Source organism: Aquila chrysaetos, chromosome 12 (genome assembly GCF_900496995.4).
Source record: "Aquila chrysaetos chrysaetos chromosome 12, bAquChr1.4, whole genome shotgun sequence".
Taxonomy (NCBI): domain Eukaryota; kingdom Metazoa; phylum Chordata; class Aves; order Accipitriformes; family Accipitridae; genus Aquila; species Aquila chrysaetos.
Genome location: NC_044015.1, coordinates 38,086,493 through 38,112,602, shown reverse-complemented (window position 1 = coordinate 38,112,602; position 26,110 = coordinate 38,086,493). Strand labels below are relative to the sequence as shown.

Below are 26,110 nucleotides of genomic sequence, written 5' to 3'. Positions count from 1 at the left end.
GCGGTGAAGAGCAGATTGACTGCCATTCTCATCTGGGTAATAAACGGCTGAAATATGGACAGTGTATGAAAGTTTACTAATGTAGCTTACATAAAGACCTATACTTTCGGAGGAATTGTCTCTGTAGCAAATTCAGTTTGAACTATAGCTTGCATCTGACAGATGTTTATGTGCTCCTGTGCAAAGATACCTATTACTTTATTCAAAGATCTATGAGCCTGCGAGAGTATGACCTGATTAGGTTTTAAAGTAAATCAATATGTGAACCTGTCCAAAAATAGACATGCATTTATTTTAAAAAATATTACTCAGTGGTATAGCCTCGAGGGGATATAGGTTTTCTGGAGAGTTTCAAATGAGATAGCAGTCATATGTTGTTATTTTAAAATATTTAGTGCCATTCAGATGCTACTATTTCAACTATCCTGTTGAACGTAGTTGGCAATGGGAGGTTACATTCTTGATGCTTTTTACCTATAACAGTCTTCTAAGACATTAAAAGTTGCTTAGCTCTTGACCGTGGGGGTATTTTGCATTTAAATTTTTTTCTTTGTTTTGTTTTTTTTTTTATAAATGGACCTATTATAAATATTTTCCTTTTGTTAAGTGGTTCATGTTAGTGCTTCTTGTAAAGTTATGCAGTTAACCTTTAGGTAAATGTAAATCCAAATTCTAGAAAAATAAACTGTCAATCCAGCTGTGACTTGAGTGATGCTTTAAGTGCCAATGAACTGTAAAGACTGATGCATCCCTACTGTGCTGTAAAACTAAATATTATTAAATTGGGTTGTGTGCAGGGGGAGGGGCAGGAGATGGGGGTTGCGAGGGACATCTGTTCTCTGCAGCGCTTTTCTCCCTGTTTGGTGGGGGGATTTCAAGCGTAAGTTAAGAGCGACTGTATCGACGGTGGGGTGAGGTGGTTCCCTGGCAGCACAGTGAACGCATCGATCTGTGCCGGGGCCCAGCAGTCGCTGCACGTGGCATCCCACCGTGACCATGTTGGGGGGAGAGACATCTCCCTGTCCATGGACCTGGCCAAAGTGTGCTTCACATCTGGAAAGGCTGTCAGTTTGGGGGCTGTTGTCTTACTCCTTTTCTCTCTGTGATCAACCTTCATTTGCTTTGTCCTTTTCTATGGTTTTCTTAACTAAGAATGTTAATCAAAAAGCTTTTAGTTTATTCAGGTGTTCTGAGAAGGTGTATTTAGCAAGCACTGCAACTTTGATTTGTAAGTTGCTTTATTTTGCCTCCTTTTTGCTATGCGGCACGTATTCAGACTCCATAGAGGAGGAACAGGGAATTTTGTATTTCAAAATCAGTTCAGCAGATTTTGAAAAGCTATCTTTGAATATTCCATAATACACATACAGATTTGAAGAGCTTATTAAAGAAAGCCCCTGACACACTTCAGCAATATTAAATCACTTCAGATGGTGCATGGCAGTGTAATGTTACTGAAGCATTTTAAAATGTTAAAAGAGCCTGGATTTGAAAGTACTAGTGGCTTCACAGCCCTTACTGTGAAAAGTGATTTGAACTGTCAAAATTATTTCAATGTTTGCAGTGTATTACTTTCTTAAAAGACAGAGAAGGGACATTAGTAAATAACTATAACTGTAGTTAATCTCTGGCCAGCTAACCAGCTGATATGGTGGGTTAATTTCTTTATTAAATGCTTATTTAATAACTGGGCAGCTGTTCAGACAGGCCAGATGGACTTGACTGTAATTGTGCTAATAATGAGAACTTTTTCACAAAAAGAAAGAGCAATAAGAAGATGCATTTAGTGAGGGAACATCATGACAAATGGCTTTTGGACAGTATGGTCCTCTGCCCTCGACAGACTGGCTGAAGTAGGTGGCTCATCCTTCAAAGCAAGGAGGAGCAGCAATAAGAATTGGAGTAATGGTTTATTCTTTGCCTGATTGTTTATTCTTTGTATATTCTTTGCTTCCACAGCCCATACATCCCCAGTCCTACTTGCAGCCTTACAGCCAGCCTTCCTCATACTGCTCCAGCACATTTCTGCAGTTATTGCTGTGGGTTCACAGCTGGTGCATTTGTGTATCTCCCCAACAAACACGTTATGTAAAGCTGTAGTTTGCTCTCTGAATGTTATCTTTTTGCCCCCTATCCCATTTGTATTTTGTCGGTTTAATGAACTGTATTTTCAGAGTTCTTTACAAGAAAAATTACTAGATGGGCGTTAAGAATTACAGCTTTGTTTACATGGAGGCAGATTCTTTTATGCTGCAAACATTATCATAAGCAAGAGGAATGGTAAAGTGTGATGTTCTTAGTATGAATAATGAATACATTTTTCATTTGTCTTTTTTCAAGTAGGAGAATGAAAGCGTTCAAAGAGCATTTGAGGAGTAAAAATCTGAACTTACTATCTGGCAATATGTTTTTACCTTGGAATTGTTGCATTTAAGGATTGAGTCCTTGCAGAATGTTCTGCTTTTGGTGCCATTTCCAGCTACTTCCCAGATCATAGTCTTTGTCCTCCAGCTGCTGGTCCAGAAGTACAGGTCTTCTGTACACCTTGTGTGGTGTCTCTAGCCTGTGAAGACATCTCAGATATGCCAAAATATCTCAGACAGGACTAGATGACTGTGTTTAAGTATCTAAAATTGTGGGCAGTTGACTCTGTACATGGAGAACTTCATAGGTTTCTTTCTCAGTAAGCTTGCGATGGTTTGCCTTTTTTTTTTCTTTTATGTTTTAAACTCAGAAAATGACAGTTACTTTTTGTTTCCTTCTTTAACAGCACTCAAAAGGAGTGAATGAGATGAACTGTTTGGGTTATAGTATCTGAAAGGCTAAATTATTCTCTTGGAGAGACGTTCTAAATGAGCCTGACCAAGATCCTGGATCTGTGTGAAGAGGACTAAGGATATAGGATGTCAACTGAGACAGAACTTCAAGTGGCTGTTAAAACCAGCACAAAGAAAGACTCCAAAAAGAAAGGTAGTGACTCATTTCTCTTTATTTGTGTGTATTTTGTTCTTTAATCAGCTTCTACATCAGCCACCTTTTATGCATCTGTGATTCTTCTGTTATCTGTGCGCTCAGTGAAAGTACAATTTTTAAGCCCAGTGGAAGTCTGGTGTGGGAACATGGGATTTAATTCTCTGACATTAAAAATATATCTTATTGAAATATATTTAAAAAGTAAGAAAGAACTCATGTATTACAGTTCATTAATTTTTACTCTATTTGTATATTGCAGTTGTTTCACAAATGGAACTACAATTTTAAAAATTACTCTTAGCAAAAGATAACTTTTTTTTCTCTGTTGATGAATAAATTTTCTTCTAAAGGCTTTGTTTCTACTTTGTTTTGAACTAACCAGAGCTTAAATGCACTATCTGTTACTGGAGGTTGAATCTTGCCGACACTTTGTGAAGTTACAGAGAACTCAGTAGCAATCTATAAAGACATTAATTGTCATCTGATAAAGGAAATATAAACAAAGAGGAGGAAAACTCAAAATTAAGAAGAAGCTATGAATAAATGCATGGTTGGATAAGTTCATATTTGTATTTACAATTTTGCATCAGATTGTAGGGCAGTTCTTTGGACTGCTAAGCATGAGAAATGGGACAATATGAATTTGGTGCTTATGAATAGGAGTACTGAAAGGTTTTTAGCAGGGATTTTTATCCATCGATTTTTATCAGTATTTTTATTGCTTATGGTTTTAAGTACTGATGAACTTGGATGCCAAGACCTTGAATTCTAGGGGTAATTCATGTTGTTCTGTGTAGCCGTCTTTGATTTTTATTTTTTTTTTAAACCCATACTGATAATGAAATTGAGATTGAAAACAGATTTAATATGAATTACTTGAATAAAATAAAAGAATGAAACAAAAAGAAAAAATAATTTAATGGTTTTAATACTTAAGGCAGCAAGATTTGAACTTTCCTGTGAGCTTTTTATTTCGTCATTCTGGGTTTTTTTTGTGGGTATATAATTTAGTCATATACTTCTGAGGATTTTTTATATTTTTTTTTTTTTTTTAAGACAAAAAAAATTTCTCATCTTTGCTCATATATGTGTGTGTTGCAGATTTTACTTGTCTTAGATATCTGGTCAATAACTTGTTCAACTTCTGGATAGCTATACCTCTTACTGCAGCGATTCTACAAAACCAGTAATTAAGGCTTTGTGTTTGCTATAGCTTTTGTATCAGAAATCTTTATATTAGCGTTTTTAAAAAGAGACACACCAGTTAAACATTTTTAGGCATTTGTTTGGGAAGATGGTTTAGAATCTTTACGACTACTCTAGGCGTAAACTCACAAGGAAAAAATGATTCATTTAAGACAAAAAAGCTGTAGTTTGGAAAGGCAAAAATAGGGAAACTGATGTAAATGAGAATGTGATCTGAGGGAGATGTTCAAGGCAAGTAAAGAAAGTAAAGGCGGTTTGGTTGTATGATCATTCAGTATTTTGGGGCAGGCAGGAAATTTAAAAATGTCAGTTCTTTGCAATGCGGGTAACATATTTTTGATGTGTGTCTCCTATGTTATTTCTTCTGCTGGAAGGTGAAACTTTTGAAAATGGCAAACAACTGTTTTAGGAACTTGATGTTTATGTTAATAAAATATTCAGCATCCAACTTCTAAAAACATTTTCATAAATCATAATAAGTGAACGCTTTTCTGCACAATACCTGATTCTATCCCCCAAATGGAAATACTGAGAATTGCCTTTACTGCTGAGAAGAAGTATAAAATATGTTCTATGGCAGCGATCAGAGCTCCTTGCAGTGTGTACAAGTATCTCAAGAACTGGAAGGGACAGTGTATGGCAGTAGCACATCTCCAGAATTAATCTTGTTCTATTGTATGTGCAAGTCTGAGTGCATCTGATCACATCCAGCCGTCTGAAGGCCTTGTGGTACAGTGAATGCTTTATACAGACAAGGTATACAATTCAGGCAGTGTTTGCTATTCAAATCCCACATAATGAAAGTCAGAAGAAACTTGGTGTGTTCATTTACTTGTCATTGAATTGTATTTGCGTATATTTCAACAAATGAACCCTCCCCTGTATAGTGTGAATGATGGGCATGTGAAAAACAGGCAGGGTTTTTTTTCTGCTTTTTTTCCCCAAGTTCATTAACTGCAAGCAGTGACAGGTAGCAAGTACTAACATGAAGTTTCTAATGTTACTAATCAATGAGTTTGATTATGCAATGGAACTGAGTATTCCCAAGAAATTAGTCTTTGCTTTATAAACAGAAATTTCAGCTCTAGTGTATTTCCAGTGAGTCAGGTTTTGTTGTACTTCTGCAAGAGCCATGCAACCATTTCCATCCAGAGCAGGGAGGGGCCTCTTTTGCTGTATTATCTATCATTCTGGTAGTTCTCCTGCCATCTGCAGTTCACAGCACTGCGCTGAGAAAGAGCAGTAAGTTTGATAATAACTTCCTAATGGAATGTCTGTCCCACAGTTGTATCCCATGCTGAAGAGCTAGGGTGACTTGAAAGGGGGTAAGGATTAGTATGGAGTTAGAGCATGGGACAGGGTTCTTTTCCTGATCTCAGCATGTCTTCTGTGTAGTGTCATCTAAATCTTTAGCGCTCTCTAGATCTGTGTAAGGATAAAGTAAGGTAGTGTTTCTTATTTGAAGTGTTGAAGTAATACAAAGCTTAATTCCTAAGATTTGTAACGTATCTGAATATAAAACATGATAAAATGTTAGATAAATGCAAGCTGCTCTTCTTATCGAAGTACTATGGCCAAAAAGAAAATGATGGTTATTCAGATCATGCGGCTTGTATGTTTGTGGTATAGTGCCTACCTTGAGTTAAAGGCACGGTAATATAATTAGTTAAGCAAACAATTTGATAACTTGGACAGGTTAGAGGAAAGGTCTGGGAGGAGTCTCATGATGATACTCAGTGAGCACAAATGCGAAGTCCTGCTACTGGGATGGACTAACTCCCTGCAGCGGAGTGTGATGTGTGTTTGAAGTTCTTTTATGGTTTCTTGAAACTATTTTTAGGCTCTGTTGCATAGATTACTGATTTTTGGGTGATAGGGAAATTGTTTGATTTCTGCTGCAGATGAGGCAAATGACATTAATGCTCCTGCAAAGTTACGGATTTTACCAAATATTTCTTTTATGTGTTGGGAACACTTATCTCTTTTTGTAGTCATATGCAGAGCAATTCTCTTACAAGAGATTATTAAAACATTTCTCATTACGCACAGTGTTTTTACAGCCATAAGCTTTCTAGTCATGGTCAACTCTTCAGTTTCTCTGTGTTGTCATCAGAGCTGGTTTGTAAAACAGTATTCTGTTCCAACACTAAAGGTTTATTACTATAGTTAGGACAAGGACTTGCATACAAAATCCTCTCAGAAGCTGCTATTTAAGTAGAATCACAGCTGTGAAACTCTAATGTACTATAGGTAAGTTCAATATTAACATAATATCAAATTTTAATTTTGTATCTTAACATTATCACCCTGGATAATCTTAAAAATAGGCTGTTAAAAAATTAAGTACTAATTTTGCCTTTTATTCAGTCAACATTGATCTGATGGATCCAGAATTTGCTGGGCTCTAGAAATCCTACCTGGTCACACTCCCAGCAGAGGGTAGGAGTTTTAACTGACTTGAAGACACAGTTATGAAAATGGAGGTGAGCCAAGCACCTCCTTTCCTTTCCAGATTGTCACTTCTTGCTCCCATGTACTGTGAAGATGCTTACCATTTGAGGACCTGTGTTTCACCCTGACCTCTGCAGCCCTCCTTTCTAAACTTTATTCCATTTTATGGGCTTACAACGCACTAGATGCTATTAGTGGAGATTATATTTCTGCCATCCCCCACCTCCAGCCCTAATCTTCATGCCACTCTTGGCTGATATCTACTAGTAACTGTGGTGTAATTACCTATTTTGAGAACTTGCTCAAATTTTAAAAGACATCTTGAAGAGGTTTCATGTTGCTCTTTAAAAGGAAAGAATGCCAAATTCTCAGGAGATTTGGAAAGCTCTATTCTAGGACTTTTTTGGTGAGGTTTTTTTTTTTTCCTTATGAGTTTGCCAAAAATCGTATGTTCTTCAAGAAGCATTTAGAGAATTAATGATTCAAATAATGCTCTTAAAGGCTGATTTTATTTCATTTGTTTATGTCGTCTGGTTCATTGAGAGGTGAATAAAAATTACGTGTTTGTACTATTCAGGATAGGAAATTAGAATTTTTTATTAGCCAAAGTTGTTAGAAACATAAACCATGTTTGTCTTGTAGTACATGGGGAAAAGCCATTTTATAAGTGTGTATGGATTATTGAATCAAATTGAAAACATGTACTTGAGCCTATTGGAATTAAAATTGATTTAGAAGCCTCTTTGGGGGAAATGTGTTGCATTGATGTTGAATCCACACTGACAACTGCCTGGGAAAATGTCTTCTTGCAAAATTAACTTAAACAGGAAAACTGAAATGGGGGTTCAGTAAAGAAGTGAGCTAGGCTACCAAATTTGAATGCAGATCTGCACCTGCTTGGGGAGAGGCCAGGAGACTTCTCCAGCAATTTGGTTTCTTCCTCTTGCACTTAAATTCCATAATTAATCTGTTTGAAGCTTAGGATTTTTTGCAAAATCATCTCTCATTATATCCCCTATTGTAAGACTTTTGAGTCAATTTTCAAAATGACAGGGACTTTTAAAAATGGAGGCAAGATACAAAGAGGAGCTCAGGCATGTTGACAATCAGCATAACGATCATTGATGCTAAGGATCCCCATAGGTGAAATTCCCTTATTTAATAGGTTTCCACTGTAATCCGTGGGAAGCACGCGGCATCTGGAAACAGATTTCACAGTAGGCAGGCCGCCAAGCCGGGGATTGCTGTAACTAGCCAGTAGGAACATGAAATTTAGAGAGGGTGTGATGTGCTATGTCTCTACCAGAGCTAGACGCCTTCTCACAGCCATGAGTTGGGCACTTTGTTTTGACTGAATGAATACACAAGTTCTGAAGCTGTGCTTGAGGAGGGAAAGCGAGAGCGGACTCCGCTCAGGGGGCTGTTTAATGCCAGGTAAGGAATTACCCTGCTTGCACCAGCAGAGCAGAGGGAGTTGCATGGCAGTGCTTTCTTGGTGGTAGAAGATCCAAGTTTGATCCTCTTGGGATCAGAATGGCAAAAAGCTTAAGTGTCCTATTTTAACTGTCTTGACTACTAATTAAAAGGCGTGCAGTGGCTCCAGAACCATTCACGTATATATCGGATTGGGCCTCTGGCAGAGTCACATCTCTTTCCCGGGTCTTTTAAACTCTAATGAGAGACTGGAGTCTGTCTAACTATCTAAAGTAAAACCTTTGCGTCCCCAGAAGCAAAACTCTAGTCATACTAAGATCAAACAGGAGGCACCTAGTTAGTTTAAAAGCCTTTGGGGATAAGCAGCCTTTAAACAAGGTTATGTTTTTTCATTTTCAGTTTTCATCATAGGTGCCTAATGCTACCCAAGTCCTGTTTTGGGTTTCTTAGACCTCATGTGAATCTAATCTTTGGACTAATCATTGCTAAATTTGAGAGTGGGATGGAGGTTTCTGGTTGATACGAAAGTTACAATTTTGCTGATACATAGAAATCTCAATGCAGTTTTTACAGGTTCATTTCCAGATTGGAACTTCAGTTTAAATTAATGAGTGCTATGAACAATGACGGTGGATTTTATTTTTTTTTTAGTTATTTAACCTTTTTTTAACATTATGATCAGCTAACAACAATTAAAGCATTATCACTGTAATGAGGCATTTCAAGTAGTCAGAGTGGCATAGGTTCATTTATTTTTCTGATGACACAGCTAAGATTCATGGAATCCAGCAAAATTCAAATTTGATCTAAAGAGTGATGAAAGAGGGGCACAGTCAGGAGGTTATTTCATTGATGGGGAGTGGATTTGCTTTGTTTCCTTGCAGTAGTTATGAGTTTTTCAATAATTTATAGATCCAGTAACAGCAACATTAATTGATACACTAATTGTGTCCACATGCCTGCCTTTAACGAATCTCTTTTGTGAAATGGTTACTGACAATATTAATTGCACATCTTTTGAGTCTTGATATAAGTTATGAATTCATTCTCAAGTTGAAAGAGGGTGGGAAAATCATTAATTTTGACATTGTGTAGCTATAATTAACAAGAGTTATCCAATAACCTATCATAAATTAGAGAGCTCATGAATTCTATCTTAAATACCGTGTTCCACCAAAGGGGGTCCATGGTTGTGTTAATTGAAGCGTTCTTGGAGGGTGATGGATGCTGTCTCTTGTTGCGGTTAAAATGTTTACTGTTGGTTCTAATTGAGAGACAGAGCTGCCTAAGTTAAGGTTGGAACTCTTGTTACTTTGCTGCTCCTAAGTAGAGGAATCAATAATCTGTTGAGTGTTAAGAATAACATTTCCTGAGAGCTTCTGTTATGTTATCATTTCTCAATGTTTTAACAGTCGTCAAAGCATTTCAGTTGAAACTAGTAATTAGGAGCTTAATGCAATGCATGTTCCACAGAGGATTTGACTCTTGTAACAGTCATTAAATACGGGTGGGTGTTACTGTGCTCCAAGGTTGGCTCTACATTAGGAAATCAGTTGATTGCTGGCAGTGAGGATCACCTATGAATCCAGTTCAGCCTGTGCTATACATTGTTTCTGGCTTCATCCACTTACACTATTAAACTACGTCTCAGATTTGATTGAAACATGGAGAAAGTGAGGGGCTGGGGCTGGTAAAGAGGTAGAACTTCCAAACAGGCAAAAAAATTAATTTTCAGGGAAACTTTTTCTCCACTTGCAGTCATTGAAAACTCCCAGCAAAATTTGTATTAGGACCTTTATAAATGAAAAGTTTTGTTTAGAGAGTTCAGGGAAGAAAATTCTGTCATGTAATGAATGTAACTGAGCAGGAGTGACCTAATTCATCCAGATTAGTAGCTAAAATGCCTCTAGAGGTTTGGATTAGTAGAAGTTTCCTAATATGGCTTACATAGAAATGTTCTACAGGGACAAGTATGTTGATGATGGTGGTAATGTTTTTATATCATTCTTCATCCAAAGATATTTGCTTGAGTAATAAATATTAATGAATGACATTTCTGTCAGCGTGTTGCATTATGTGCATTTGAACATTTCTACTTTTCTGAAACATTTTGCCTTTTCCATTGACATTATGGGAAATTCTGCAAGTAATAATAAAATACATCGAAGTGTTACCTCTAACCTGTACTTTACAGTGAGTATCAGCTGTATTGGTAAATGATCCCATTTTGCTGAAGGGAAATCAAAGACAAGTAAATCTGGAAAATTATCTTAGTAAATGAGTCACAAAGACTTCAGTTGAAAAATAACTGTGTCCTTAATCTTTAATGTCACAGACCTTTTGAACACTGATCACTTACTGTTAAGAAAAACTTGCCCACAAGACTGGTAGCCTTTTGAAGTATACTGTGGCTGAATTTGTAAGCCCTTCATTCATGCCTTATGGCATATTCCTCTTTAAGAGCTCAAAGAATTATATAGTGAATATGGCCAAGTGATAAGCTCAAGACTCCCTGTGATAAATATGTCAGGCCCAGACATTCACTGTGCTCCTCAGGAATAAAGAAAAGATATGGCTGTGATCCTTGTAGATGATGTGCTTTATCTATGGAATCAATATTGACATTACTGGCCATCCAGAATACAGATAATATAGTATGTAATGTATTTGGGTTCTCCAACAGCACAGTGGATGAATGTGTATAACCCTCTTGAAAATTAATTCCTCTTAGAGATAAACATGTCCTCAAAAATAATTACATATTATTTGTATTATTTTTAACTAAACATCGTTATATATAATAGCTAGTGTTAGTGTAAAGACAGGAAAAAATGCATTTCTCTGATTTTACAGTTGGTTGGTTTTGCAGGTAAGACAATATATTTAGTTTGTTTAACTAAATAATGGATTCGTGGGGGCCTTTTGTATGAAAGCAAAGGGCTGAATAAAAAGCAAAATAGTTTTTTCAGTTTTTTAAACTTGGCCAATTCATAGTGAAATCATGGGTAGGTGTATTATTGCACTTAATTGAATTTTTTTTTTTCCAATTCTTTCAATGTGTATTTTATTGCAAGTGCCAGATGATCACATCTTAATGTATAGGTATAGATTTTGAGCCGGCATAGTGAGTATGAAAAAGAATCAAGGTCCCCTGCGATGTAAGCAGCAAGAAAGAGAAATTTTTTTTAGAAACCAGCAACCAATGCCAAAGACGACTGAATGCATTTGTTTTTGCAGGAAAAGAGAAATCAGAGTACTTTTTGGTGCCTTTGGTCTCCCAGGAATATGCCCCCAAAGATGTGTGTAGAGTCCTGGAGTCCTGCATGAAGTAGGTTTTGGATACAAAGGAATATGCGTCTCTCTGGAGGGTGACAGTGGAGGAAGCCCTGACAGAGCTGGGTAGCGAATGTGGAGACATTGCCAAGGGTCAGACCAGCCTCTGTAAGTGGGTTCTGGCCCCTGTGAAATTGTGGGAAACCTGTGTCCTGAGAGCAAAGTGGTGGTGTATAATAATTGTACCAGAACCGCCAAGGGTATTTCTCATGCTGTGTACCTCGAGAGTTTTTCTTCTGTTCACATGCCATAGTGGTTTCTATTTCTGGTTTCCTGGTGCGTATAATGTTAAAATCATGAACAGCTGGATGGTAGACTAATGGTTTATGCACCTATGATCCTGTTAAGTCACTCTTTTTTAAATGACAGAAGTAATCTTTCCCTGATAGTATTAAGAGCACTTGCTGCTTAGAAAAATACCGGGTCGTTTATGAAGTTCAGAAAGATTGTAAATTCAGTGCATAAAGTTACTGGTACTCATCAGTTGTTCGCTGAAGACCTCTATCATTAGGGACCACCTTCTGAAACCTTTTCTTGTCTCGAATAACTTCTCATTCTGCATTCAGATATCATTCACACCAGAACTGCTTTGCGTCCCACTAGCCCAGAGCTCAGGCTGCAGAACTTCTATCCGTGTAGCTTCATGGACACTTTAATGGCTCATCACGAGTGGGAGCTGCACCATGTTTCGCAGTTAGCACTCTGCAGTGAGGCATTTTCCAAAGATGATCCATTTTCTAAGCCATGAAAGAAGGCAAATCTTCGTGCTTGAATCTGTGTAGCTTCTGTGAATAGAAACTGTACATGAATCCAAGCTGTAAGGAGCAAATACTCCAATGCTCCTTGATGTCTTTCCTTCTACTTAGTAACAATAGTGAGGCCAAAGCTAATCAACTAACCTGAGATTTGGAGAAGGCCATCTTTCAATCTGTTGCTGTCTGCGCAACCATGTATGGAGGCACTCTTGACATCTTACAAGCCAAACTTTTCTACTTTGACCCTCCCTGAATAGCCAGTGCCTCTCCCCCACAACCTCTCTCCATAGATGAGGATTAGTGGAGTTGACTCACTTCTGATTTAGACACGGTGTTTATCCTGTTCTTTTTGCCCAGGCTGAAATGCCAAACAATAGAGGTTATCACTTATTTGCAAGCAGGTGAGTTTACACACTTTATTTACTACAGTACTGTTGGCTTTTCCCAATTCCTTTTATTTATGCTGTTGTGCAGCACAGGAGGGCAGTTGCCAACACAATATCCATTATTATTCTGACAAGAACAGAGTAGCTTTCACTTCCATTTCTTGGAGACAGCATTACTCATTGCTGCAAAACAGCAATAAAAATAGGAGAAGTAGGGCAAATTATCATTTGGCTGCTGAGTTGTAAAACCGCCCTTCCTTGCTCCAAGTAGATCAAGTTTGAAGTGGAGGTGTGAATAGTGTATGGTCTCTCTGGGCTTTGTGTCTGCTTTGTGATGCTTGCATTAGGGAAGAAAACAAACTGTTGCTCCATCAACACAAAAGTTGGTATGTATGGAACCAAAGACATTAACATGATCATGTTTCCAAGATCTTCCATTAGAGGTAATTGAATCTGGTGGGCTAGAGGGCCCAGGGGATTCATCCTCTCCCAGCCTGATATAAGTCTGCTGAGGTTTGGTGTATCCAGATCCAGGCAGCAGCAAGGCTGAGCATGTATTCCCGATAGGCATGTATACACACACTGCAAACAGACATACATATCACCACCCCCAGAGCAGAGCTTTTACCAGCACCCACATAATCAGAAACAGCACCTATATATACATGAACAGCACAGATGGCTCAGTGCTGTTCCTCCCCTCTGGCTGATCAGGTATGAAGTTTGCTAGTGGACACACATACACACGTACACACTCTACAGTTTTCTCCATAGGTGATGTTAGACATCCAGTTTGTCCAGTAGCTGTCCCTCCAGACATCAGTTTTCTCCAGTTTTTGGCACCTGAACCTACGGCCCCTCAGGATTTCAGCTTCTTGCTTCAGTGGCTGGTGCTCAGACCTCTCCTCCTACTTCTCAGCCAGTCTGACTTGAAGATCACTAGTGCTCTTAGGCAGTCTCAGAGTGGAGAGCATGCCTACAGTGAAGTCCTCGCCCAGGAATACAGGGTGAGCTCAAGGGGAAAGGAGACTCCAAGTCATGCGCTTACTCCCGAGGTGTGGGTCGGTGTTTTGGGAGGCTGCTATGTGGCTGTGTAGCACAGGTAAGCCTCTGCGCTTCCCTGATTTGTCCTAGCTGTGAAGGGGATGATTTCTTGTGAGGGATTCCTGGGACAGCATTGTATCCTCCTACCTTACCCATAACTGACCTCAGTGAATGCAGCTGGAGAAGGTGAGAGATCCTTCCGGCAGTAGTTTCAGAGGTGGTAGGATGTCCTGCATTGGGAGAGCCCGGCAAAGTTGTCCAAAAGCACAGAAAGCTCTAGCCTTGACTTCATAAATGTTAATGTTTCACAGCAGTCTCTTCTACAAATGACAGAAGGAGCAGCTTTCTCTGGAGTCAGCTTGCTCTTAATGTCTACCTCATTTTAACTACTAGCAAATGTTGAACAGCTAATCTGTGATCTATAATTACACCTCTGATTCTTTTAGTTTAGTTAGAGGAGAAATTGTATAGTGACAAGGATGATTCGGGGAGTGAAATGAAATTAAGCGTAGTAAGTCTTTTGAGGTTAGCTATTAATTTCATTTTTAGATATAAAATTGCCATCAAAGTATTAAGAGGGTAATATTCGCACGTCACAGTAATGTGGACTAGCATGCTGATATGAAAACCAGGTGGAAAGCAAAAACATTAGTAGTAGTTGACTGAATTAATCTTTTTTTTTATATATACCTTGTGTTGCCTGTATGAGTTATACATTGAACTCAAATGTACAAAGTCACGTAAAGTGAATTAAATGCATCAGGGAAATTGGGTGTACTCTGTACTTGGGCACGGCTTAAGTTTAATATTGATATGGTTACCTATGTGTGTTTAGCATTTGCTATGTTTACTGGTGTAGGGATGTTTATGGATTGCAGTTTTTAAAAAAAAATGCACAGACTCTGAAATGTCTCTTTAAAAATAATGTGTCATCAGCCCTTCGCAGTAAAACTGGATGTGGAAGAACACAGCCTCCACTGTCGTGAGCATGTCAAAAAGATGGCAATGCTAGAGAGACACTGGCGATCAAAATGAAAGCTACCTACAGAGTTCTTTATCTGTCTCACCTATTTTCTTTCCCTTTGCTAGACTATAACTAAAGCAATATGTTATATCTATACCTCTATATTTAATTGCATTAAAGAAATGCTGGGGCTATAAGGTTAAGCGCTAAAATTCTAAGGGAGCACAGACTCAAAGTTGCCTGTGTAAGCCTAATTTAACATCCCTTCAGGATATACATTTTCATACAGCTTTTAATGAGCTGAGTTCATACTGCTGTTTCCTGGAGACCTTTGCCCTGTTCAGTGAATGGAAGGACAGTGGTCAGGGTTTGTGCTCCATTTGGTGCTGCTTTCTATGCTTGACAGTCAAAATGGAGCTGCCTGCTTTGTTTGCATGGTACCCCAACCCAAACATGAATACACAGATATTGATGGAAGCACCAGAAGATCTAAATTCTTTACATCTTAGAAAAATTCTTTTCATATATACTTCTTAAAAAAAAAAAAAAAAAAAAAAAAGTCTAGCAACAGGTGGAGGGGGTTGTTTTGTTTTGTTTTGTTTCAGAAAGGATTTGAATGATTTTAAGAAGGCAGTCTGATAAACAGCTTTTGCAAAAGGTCACATCATAGAGACATGAAAGGAACTGGAAGAAGAAAATAGTCACAATATCCAAGCCGACAGTGGTGCTTCAGTAAAGTACTCAGATGTAAAAAAGAAGACAGATTGGCTCACATGGGAATTAAATAGGGCCATAAAAACTGTAGGTGTTCAGGAATTACTCTTAGATATTTTTTCAACAAAATGAGCAGGTATGTTAACAGAGGAACTTTTTGTAGAGAAGTTTTGTTTTTGGCTAAGGCTTCATTAAGGAAACTTCCTCAGATGCAAGATAACGTTTCAGAAAGAGAAGCTTTGTGTGAGAGAGGTTGGGGATCTCTCCCATTCATGGGAACGGGAGAAGAGCTTGCCCTGCGTGCTGTTTGTGGGACATGATTTTGGGGAGAAATCCCATAGCTCTGCTGATTACCCTGGGCCACTTTGGCATATATATGTGTCTCACCATTTTCTTCATCCTTTCTTCCTTCTTTGTTTGATTTTGCAGCTCCCTTTTCCTTTTGGAGTATATCAGAACAGGAAAAATCTGAATATTTTGTATGTGGATCCTATTTTTGAGCAAGCTGTAGCTGGAAGAAGGGAACAATAAGTTTAAAATGAATAGTCTGAATGACTGGAAATCAGTGCAGAGCTTCAGAGGGGTGCAGTCAGAGCAGTATTCAGGAGAGATTATTTTGGCAGCACTTTCTGAACTAGTAAGAGGAACAAATGGTAAGAAGAGACTGAGTTGTGAAGCAGTCGGTTAAGATAAGGATGTTTAACATGGCCACAGGGTTAGAACAGAAGGGGATGAACAGTCTTTAATGATACTAAGAAGAGGTTTATTTGAAGTTATCTAACTCTATTTAAAATGATGGAAAGGCCCATACTTGGCAGCTCACCTGTATGTGCATACATTAATGAGGTCCGGGATAATGCAGGTTTATCTTCTTTCTCTTTAGGCCAAGTCCTTCCCTACCAGGCAAGTGTAGGTAGTCCCACTAGCTGCTAGACTACTTACTTCAATGAAAAACACACAACTTGGGTCTTCAAAAATAGCTTGAAAGGAGTTCTAACAACCTGAAAGCCTGCTTTAATGCTAGTTTGGATGTTCATGGGTCTTTTTTTTTTTTTTAATGTAGAGATATTTAAGAGAGCGACAAGGATCCTGGGGGCAGATCTTGTGAAAGCAGTGAACCTTCATTGTGTTTAAAAACATTTAGGTTATCACATTAATTTAATTATTCATTCATTTTAAATTATCTCATAACCATTTTCAGGGACATGGTCATTTCAGCAAATAAAGACAAAGTAAATATATATCCCATATATTTGAAAACCAAGTAAACTTTCTGCAGTAATTCCTTAATTCAGTAATTCCTCATAGTCTATTCAATGCATAAACTGCCAATATACTGAAAAGATTATGAAGATCACAGAGGAAGTTTGTTGTTTTTGGTTTTTTTAAATCTTGTGGTAGAACTAATCATTTGGTGCTAAATGTCCATAGAGCAGTTGGATACAGGAATTTTAGTATGTGAAATTATTGTGTGTTTATATGAAATACTTTGTGGCTTTGTATTAATCTCCTCAGTTCTTAAAACAAAAGACAATCTAAAAAAAAAGATTTTGTGGGAAAATTTGGGTCCTTTTCATAATGAAGCAATCAATGCAAATTTAAAGATGCAATAAGAACTTTTATAAACATACTATGAAAACATACTTCCTGCCGCCTGATGGTCATCTGTTAAGATAGACAACTATAAAGATGTCACTGTTAACAAGTAACCTGACTTGATGACTTTTTGTTACTGGAGTCCAATTTTATAGTAAGACTTTCGCAACAGAGGAAATTTGAAGCCTTGTAATTTTGAAAAGCAACTGTAGGAGTTGTTTTTCATCTTTCACTCAAAGTTCAGCTTCCAGGAAAGTCATATCGATATTTAATCTATTTTTGAATATTTCATAATGAGAAAGCTCATTTGTGTAACAACAAACACAACTCCATCTTTTGTAGCAAAGTATCAGACTCCTGGCAACACTTCTGTGTTAGCTTGAAGTCAATGGTGGCAGCCTTTCTTTTCTTCTGTAATGGCACCCATAGTCTCTTTCAGATTGTGGGGTCTGAGACCATAGGGCCTGTTGGTAACGCAAGGCAAAGCACAGCATTTGATCATAGAATCATAGAATCATTTAGGTTGGAAAAGACCTTCAAGATCATCGAGTCCAACCATTAACCATGCCCACTAAACCATGTCCTTAAGTACCCTGTCCACTCGCTTTTTGAATATCTCCAGGGATGGTGACTCAACCACTTCCCTGGGTAGCCCATTCCAATGTTTAACAACCCTCTCAGTAAAGAAATTTTTCCTAATATCTAACCTAAATCTCCCTCGCCTCAACTTGAGGCCATTTCCTCTCATCCTATCTCCAGGCACCTGACAGAAGAGACCAACACCCACCTCACTACAACCCCCTTTCAGGTAGTTGTAGAGAGCGATAAGGTCTCCCCTCAGCCTTCTCTTTTCTAGACTGAACAGCCCCAGTTCCCTCAGCCGCTCCTCACAGGACTTGTGCTCCAGGCCCCTCACCAATTTGGTTGCCCTCCTCTGAACATGCTCCAGCAACTCAATGTCCTTCCTGGAGTGAGGGGCCCAAAACTGAACACAGTACTTGAGGTGCGGCCTCACCGGTGCTGAGTACAGGGGAACAACCACCTCCCTGCTCCTGCTGGCCACGCTATTTCTGTTACAGGCCAGGATGCGATTGGCCTTCTTGGCCACCTGGGCACACTGCCGGCTCATGTTCAGCCAGCCGGCTGTCAGCCAGCACCCCCAGGTCTTTCTCTGCCAGGCAGCTTTCCAGCCACTCTTCCCCAAGCCTGTAGCGCTGCATGGGGTTGCCGTGACCGAAGTGCAGGACCGAGCACTTGGCCTTGTTGAACTTCATACGATTGGCCTCAGCCCATCGATCCAGCCTGTCCAGATCTCTCTGTAGAGCCTCCCTACCCTCAAGCAGATCGACCCTGCCTCCCAACTTGGTGTCATCTGCAAACTTGCTGAGGGTGCACTCGATCCCCTCATCCAAATCATCGATAAAGATATTAAACAGAACTGGCCCCAACACCGAGCCCTGGGGAACACCACTTGTGACCCACTGCCAACTGGATTTCACCCCATTCACCACAACCCTCTGGGCTCGGCCATCCAGCCAGTTTTTCACCCAGTGAAGAGTGCACTTATCCAGGCCACAAGACGCCAGCTTCTCAAGGAGTATGCCATGAGAGACAGTGTCAAAGGCCTTGCTGAAGTCCAGGAAAATAACATCCACAGCCTTTCCCTCATCCACTAGGCGGGTCACGTGGTCATAGAAGGAGATCAGGTTGGTCAAGCAGGACCTGCCTTTCATAAACCCATGCTGGCTGGGCCTGATCCCCTTCTTATCCTGGACTTGCCATGTGAGTGCTCTCAAGACAAGCCGTTCCATAATCTTCCCCGGTACTGAGGTCAGGCTGACAGGCCTGTAGTTCCCCCGCAGTTGAACCATTTAAGGTCTGACAAAGTGCGGAATAAACTTGTGAAGGAGTTTTTGTGTGGCTGGAGTTGGAAAGACAGAAAGAACACATGGGACAAGGGTGGTGGAGTTTCTTCTTGTTCCCAAGAAACTCTCTCATTTAGAGTTCTGGGCAAACAAAAAAGAATAAGAAAGTTGGAGCCACACCTTTGTGCGGAATTATCAAAGAGGACTTTTGTGTTTTATTAAATTTGTATGCTGCGTATTAGACATTGTTTTCCACTGTTGAATTGCAGGGCAATGTGCTAATTAGAGATAGAAGGGGGAAAAGATACCAAAGGCACATCTTTTAGTGTGTTTTTTCAGAAATGTGAAGCTATCTTGAGAAATGTAACTTGAAACTCATGTGAGTTTATTGACCATCAGATGAACTCAGTGAGGTCAGTATTACATATTCTGTCCTTTCTTCATGCTCCATTCTGTACAGTGTATCTCCAGCAGATAAGTCTAAACCATTACAACATCATCTTTTGTTAATGCCCTATAACCTCTGCAGGCCAGATTTTGTCATTTCTGTTACCACACTAATTCTATCCAAACACAAGTTGATTTTTTTTTTTTTTTTCCAAAGCAGATGATGTTTGGAGGAGACTGAATTCTCTAAGGTTAGTAATGAAATTTCCATTTGAAGTAACCTAGTTCAAAGGGAAAAATTTCCCCTTTAGGTTTAGACCAAAGGTTCTAAAAGCCTGGGATGTGAAAATAGAGGCCCTAGCTATAAATACCTTTGAAATTATGTCTCTTTAGACTTGCTGAAATGTGTGGTTAAGCTTCTTTCTTGCTGCTTTAAAATATTCAAGGTTATTGGTCTGCATTAAACTCAAAACCCTTTAAATACCATTTTTTTAACCAAGTTACTCAGAACTGGCAAGCTGAAAGATTTAGAAATGGGGGTCTGTGAGGGGGAAAAAAACAGATTTGAAAAAAGGAATTGGGTATTTTCTCCTAAAAAAATACTTTTAATATTTTTACGCACAGAAGTGAATTATTATTGGTTCACAAAAGTGAACCAATTCCATATTGCCAGTGCTGCTTATGTAAGCTAAGCATCCCTGGAATATGGGTATTTAGTCAGCCACTTTCATGTCTAGAAAACATTAATATGCTTATGCTGGTATGACCAAGGTAAACTATTTAGAGTATATCACCTTTCAAAATTCCTTTGCCAGCATTTAGAGTAGGATTTTCATTTGATCTGTTGTGTATGATGGGCTTTGAGGTCTGAGATTTCATATTCAATATGTTTCTATTCATCAGAATTTCATTTGCTTAGATATGTTAACTTAATAGTTTACTCACCTCAAGCCTAACAGTAGTATTAATTCTAAGTCACAGTTGTTGAGGGAGACACTTTTGTTTCATGAAAATTTCAACTTTGAATCTGGAATTCAACCATTAGATGATAGAGTTTGGAGTCCAGCTAGAACAGCCTGGTCCCAGCATGCACAGCAGGGTCAGTTCTTGCCAATGGCAATGATGGTATTCCTCCAAATGATGATGTTTCACGTACCAATTTAGAAAGGGAACCAGATCACAGCTTGGCGTTATGGCTGGCAGTGAATCCCAACAGTCATTAGATTAAGCAGAAGCACTAGATTCATTGTATGATTGGAGGTAGCTCTTCATGCTCCCTTTTTTAAAAACCTTGTAACATGTAAGTGGTATGAAAGATGGCAAGATTGTGCCAAAAGCATTGAATAACTCTGAGTATATCAAGCCATTGTATCCTGCAGATTTTTGTTTCATATGGCAGATGAAGGTGTGGCTAAAGCTGCATATGACTCTTCTTTAACGTACTTAACCTTTGTACCAAAAGCATTTTTATTCATGTAGTTGCTAAGTATGAAAGGAGATTGGAGCAGCATGCCATTGCAAAACTCTGTAAATGCTGTAATCGTGGTATTAACCTACTTGAAAGCCTTAGGAGCATGCTCACTTTGTGAGGGTAGTAAGAATTTTTTCATCACTGAGTTCACTGACAGATTTTGAAACCAAATCATGTTCCTTTCAGTTGTGTCTTGAAGTGGAAGGCTACAGTGAGAATGATTGTTCCATCTTACATTCCACTTAAAAGAATAAGAACTTCTTACACATTTTTCTGTGCCTGCATGGGAAGGTTTGTATTTATTGCTGCTGTGTGTAGATGCAGAGATTTTCCTAGCATCTGGAATGTTGTTTTAGGAAAAAGGAATGAATGACTTGATATATCCCAAAATAATTTACCAGTCAATTTTGGATTCCAGCTTACAAGAGCTTACAGTTATTGCAAGCAGAGTCCTTTCAGCTCTTGAGGCACAAGAAGTGGGTATAAAAGGCAATGCTTATATGCACCATGTACCATTTTCATGCTTACAATACCAAAAGTTTCCACACATCTAAAACTAACCTGATTCTTTAGTTAGAGGCCCATGTACAGAAATTTAAGTGTGGTCAGGTTTGTAGCCAGCTGTACGTATGCCTCTTTCCAGTTCTTATCTCCTGCAGCTGAAATGCAGCTTTCCAGGTTCGCTGGCATGATTTTGGCAGTACTGCTGTATGTGAACCGCCCTGTTAACATGCGAGTATGTTCAGAGGAAGTCAGATGGAGCAACTGATTCATTAAAGGCTGAGTTGACCCCAATATGGAGCCTTCGAGGAAAGAAGACTAAGAAGGGGGAAGGAATAGAGAAACAGGATTGCTCTAAATAGAGGAAATGACCTAGAAATGCAGCTTTTTCAGAAGGTATTGAACAAAACAGCAACCTTAAGAAATGGTTTCATGTCTTATTTATCATTTGAGGATCAACTTTTGTGTTTTACTTTACTTGTTATTTTCCAAATTAGCAAAGATAACTAGTGCAGGTTTATACAGAGGTGATTACTGGAACTCCAGGGGATTGGGATGTGGCAAGGAAAGGGTCTGCAGTGAAAGGGCAGGGGCAGCATCGTGGGTGGGAGTATAGGGAATGTCTTTGTTGAAAAAGCACTTCCATGATGGCAAAGCCATCAGCTACTGTCTGGAAGAGTAGACAACCAGCAATTCTGAGGAACTGAAAAAATGCAGACACTGAATACCATTACTGAGGGCCATCCAAACCCCATGATTAAGACATTTCCTGATATTAATCCGAAGTCACAGTTTATTGCAGGCATCTAATTATTCCGTCTGTACTCTTGGTCTCCTGTGAGTTTTCTGCTGTATTGCCCCTCAAAAGTGTCAAGGATAAACCACCTGTGGCTGGTACCAATCTCCTACTGCCTCTCAGACTTTCCATGTTTGCAGTGCAGGCCTACAGCTGCTTTCCTGCTCGCTTTCTCCATGTGGTAGATGCTACTAGTTGGGTTGACCTGTTATCTGCGGACTGGCTTATCCTAGGGCTCGTGCCGCAGAGTGGGGCACAGACCAGGCAGTTGTCTCACCTGGCAGAGCTCTTGGCTGAAAGCAGCCCTGCTAGAAGGCATGGGCCACTTGCAGCCCAGCTGCAGGGCTCAGTAGTTGACACAGGAAAGGTGTGTAGTCTGTACTACTCTTGGCTATTGCTATTAATCCAGTTTATTAATTTTCATTAGCCATCGTCCCTGAACCAGTCCCACAGAACTCAATACGTGGTCACGGCACTGCGTCTCTGGCATGCCTTGTCTCATTAAAAAGAGAAGAAGGTGGGAGCCATTTCTAGACAAACTATCTCTGTTTTCCTTTCAGTTAATTTTCAGTGAAAAGAAGCAACCACCAGTTTTGTAGTTTTAATCCTACTCGTAATAATAGCAAGTTGGCAGCAACAGTGAAGGAGGGAAAATTCACGCCTTTGCAACTAAACATTTTGTTCTGAACTGTATTTTAATTAGAAAATGTCACTTCATGATAAATGAAACTTTCTTCTTATAGCTGGTTTCAATTAAGTTTTGTTTTAAAAAGGAAGAATAGGTTTTAATAAGGCTCAGAATACATAAAAATATTTCATTTTGACTTTAGTAGAACAAAGAGGATTTTAATGTTGGATCAATACTGAATAACTTGAAGTTATCTTGGCTGTGTGCCTTGGTTTCTTGCTGTCCAGGTTGCTCCTTTTACTGGCCAGGGTCACCACTGGCTCCAGTGGGTGTTACCTTTCCAGATGCTGAAGTGCCGCATCCCAGATGTTAGCAGAAAAAGTCAAACCAGCCTTGTGCTTATGGTTTCTCCATGCTTAGAGGTTTTATGGAATTAGGCATACAAACATGCACTCACGTTATGATTAAGGATTTTGCCTTAAAAGAAGAACCTGTTTCCAGGAAATCCTGAAATTCCAACAGTACCAGCAAAAAGATCACTATTTTGTCTTAAAAATGAAGTTGAGCCTTTATCCTCTAATACATGCAGGTCAGTGTTTGTCACAGCTGTATTCCAGAGTGTCTGGCCCTGACTCAGTAATTAGACTGGAAATACTGCATGACCGCAGAGTTTCATCAGGAGCTAAGAAAGTTAACGAAAGCCATGTAGGTAATAAGTATAGATGCACAGGAAAATGAAGCAATCAGACCTTTCTTGCTTAGATTTCTCTGTGAGCAGCAGCAGCACCCAGTTTTAATCACCAGGAGGTGACTGTTGTAACACCAGCAGAAGAGTGGCTTAAACTTAGTTCTCAGTGGCTTGAACATGTGTGCTGAAAAGCAATTGAGAGTTACTTACTGATATAGCAGCGTAGGTCAGCTTGGGCAGGGATATGCTGACATACCGTTCAGGCAGTACTCTTGACAGCTTCCATTTGTTTTTCCAGTTAAATGGAAAATCTAACCTGCAAATTGGAAACGTTTAGTGAGATAGTGAAATAGTTGCATTTTAAATAAGTAAAAACTTGGCTGAAAAGAGCAGCAGGCTTTACTCTTCACCTCTCTCGGGTAACTTTGTGCTTGAAAGATAAAGGTCTCTGCTGTTAGTTAGATCTTACTGTGGTGAATAAACATGCTGCTGTAAAATAACAGTTTTAAATTCACTATTGAGGTAGTGAATTCATCAGAAGACAGTTTACTAAATATATTCTGTCTGGATCCTATTTGAAGAGCTGTATCATTCATTAACCTCCAGGCTGAAGTATCTTTGGTGAGATTTCATGTGAGCAAGAAACCTACCACAAAATGTTTACAGTCTTGTGGGAAACTAAGAAGAGAGAATTAATTTTTTTAGTTTGCTAGAGCTATCCCACTTAAGACAAATTTGCTGGGGACTCTGGAACTAATGCAAAAGTTTTGCACATTTAATGTGGTGGGCTGAGCTCTCAGTTGTTCCAAAATAGATATGCTGAAATCAGCATAGACAATTTTCCCAGCAGTTACCAAACCAAGACAGTATCTTAAAGTATATGTCCTGCTAGTTGAAACCAGGCTTGTTCAGTATGGAAATGTGTTTTCCTGGAATATACATTTTGAAACAGACTGTTGTATTTTTGTATATTTTTAAGACTGTAAGATAAAATTGTCTTTGTTTTTCAAGATTGACCATTCCATCCTAATTAGGACTAGCTGAAATATGTAAGGATTGTTAGCGTTGTGGAAAATCAGAGGTCAGAACCATTTCATGTTAGTGCTGATATACCTGGTTTTTTTCTTATTGTTGTTTTTATCTATTACAGTTTTCTTTCCAAATATAAGTGACCTCTAAATTGAGATTCATAATGTTTTGCTGGAGTAGAAAAGGGGATAATTACAGAAAATAAACAGTAATGTTTGTTTTTTAACTGTTTTATTGGAATATAAACATCATAGGAAACTAAGGTGTGCCTGTTATAAATTAGGCTGTGGTACAGCAAGAAATACTGGGATGCTTGTGGGTTTATTGGTTCCTTCATGAAGCTTTATTTTTGTGTTTTGGGAAGTAAAATATGTTTCTTGAAACTATTACACATGCATCATTGTTTTGTTTGTCATGTGAGCAAATTTAATCTCCCGTGTTCATTTTGGAAAGTTCCTGTAGAAAGTAAAAAATTCTGTCAATATTACTGTTGGCATAAGGCAGGCATTCTACTGTAACACTTTTTAAATTCAAGCTACAGACACTCACATGGAAGATTTTGGAGGTGACCAGGTCCAGTGCGGCTGTTGGCTGAGACGGTCACAGTACCCTTAGGCAAGATGATAAGATGTGCTTGTAGATGTTGCTGCCTATGACGATGTTTATGGATTTACAGTTCAAAACAAGCATTTAAACATTACTAGGAAATTCAGAGGCATCCAATTTTCATGCCAATCAGGAATAAATAACTTAAAAATAGTTATAAGCAGCCTCCATTCATTAGTGTGTGAGTGGTCTTGTGGAGTTGCTGAGGGCAGGGGACATGGCAGTGATTTCAGGGAATCGATGACCCAGGTGTCTGTCCATGGCATGACGTTTAGATAAAAGAAAATTTGAAAAAATAGCACTATCCTCAAGATGAAGGCTTTTTTTTTTTTTTTCCTCCCTACTCAGCTAGACAGCAAACCCACAAAATGTTGCAGTGTAGACAAAGCCTCAGATTGGCTAAAAGCCTTAAATTCCACTTACTGCTGGCTGCTGGGCAGTGCATCAGCCACATCCAGGCTCTTAATGGAGCACTCTGGTAAGGGAATGTGATTTTTCTCTCTAAGATACCTGAACTAAAGCTGGTTCTCTAGGGAGGAGAGATTTTAAGTATCTTGTTGTTATGAAGGTATTTTGGTCCCCAGCTGTAAGAATAAACAAATAGGACTCCAGGTTTGCTGCTTGCTGAATTGTGCAAAATACTTTGAGGAAAATAAATAAATATCAGTGATTTTTCTAATTATCCTTTAGATGTGAATAAATACACCTTTCGATGCAAGGTTTGTCTAGTTTTTGTAATGGTCAACATAATATGGGTTGTATACTTGACGATTAAATGCTGTGAAAAATCTTCTGGCAGTAAGAGAGATGTGGCCAACCCCACAGCAGAGTGCATTGGAAGAGGAGCAGGTAAGTAACACCGAGTATCTGCTAAGCATGCAGAGGCTTTATTTTCTTTGTTGGGGAAAAAGGTAGAGAGCTTATGGAATGCAATTAAATTGGAATTTCTCTAAAATTTTCATTTTCAGAGAAATAGAATGAAATTGCTACTGAGAATGGAAAAGCTGGTTCAGAAATCAAGCTACTATTAGATTCAGTGCTTTGTAAATACTGCTTGCTCTGTTTTGGCACAAGTTCATCACTGTCATGTAACATAACCTTTATTTCTCTTTTTTAGACCCATTTTTTTCCCTCAGTGTCTGATAAGGACATACATCTTACTGTAACTTGTAAAAGGCTGTAAATATTTTCATCTCCTGCAGGTAAAATATGCAGTGTGACATAATTAAAATATGAAAATATTCACCTTATTTCTTAACCATTTTTTTTCCCTTCATTAGGCA

At 38.8% G+C, this 26,110-nt stretch overlaps 1 protein-coding gene and 1 long non-coding RNA gene across 4 annotated transcripts in view; one reads left to right on the top strand and one right to left on the bottom strand.

Moving 5' to 3' along the window:
* The window catches only part of LOC115348784, a 46,062-nt gene extending 43,204 nt beyond the window's left edge, over window positions 1–2,858 (bottom strand). Inside the window, exon 1 of the long non-coding RNA XR_003925930.1 lies at window positions 2,769–2,858. This is a non-coding gene — a long non-coding RNA (uncharacterized LOC115348784). The remainder of the gene's footprint in view (window positions 1–2,768) is intronic.
* Window positions 1–26,110, top strand: part of DAB1 (DAB adaptor protein 1) — a 479,714-nt gene that overhangs the window by 348,422 nt on the left and 105,182 nt on the right. For 2 of the 3 annotated variants that reach the window (XM_030031999.1, XM_030031998.1), the window contains exon 1: window positions 2,783–2,970. In XM_030031999.1, coding sequence (XP_029887859.1) covers window positions 2,904–2,970 — 67 coding nt within the window. In that variant the 5' untranslated portion in view covers window positions 2,783–2,903. Of the gene's footprint in view, window positions 1–2,770; window positions 2,971–26,110 lie in introns of those variants that run through there. The other variant, XM_030031997.2, reaches the window with a different exon arrangement.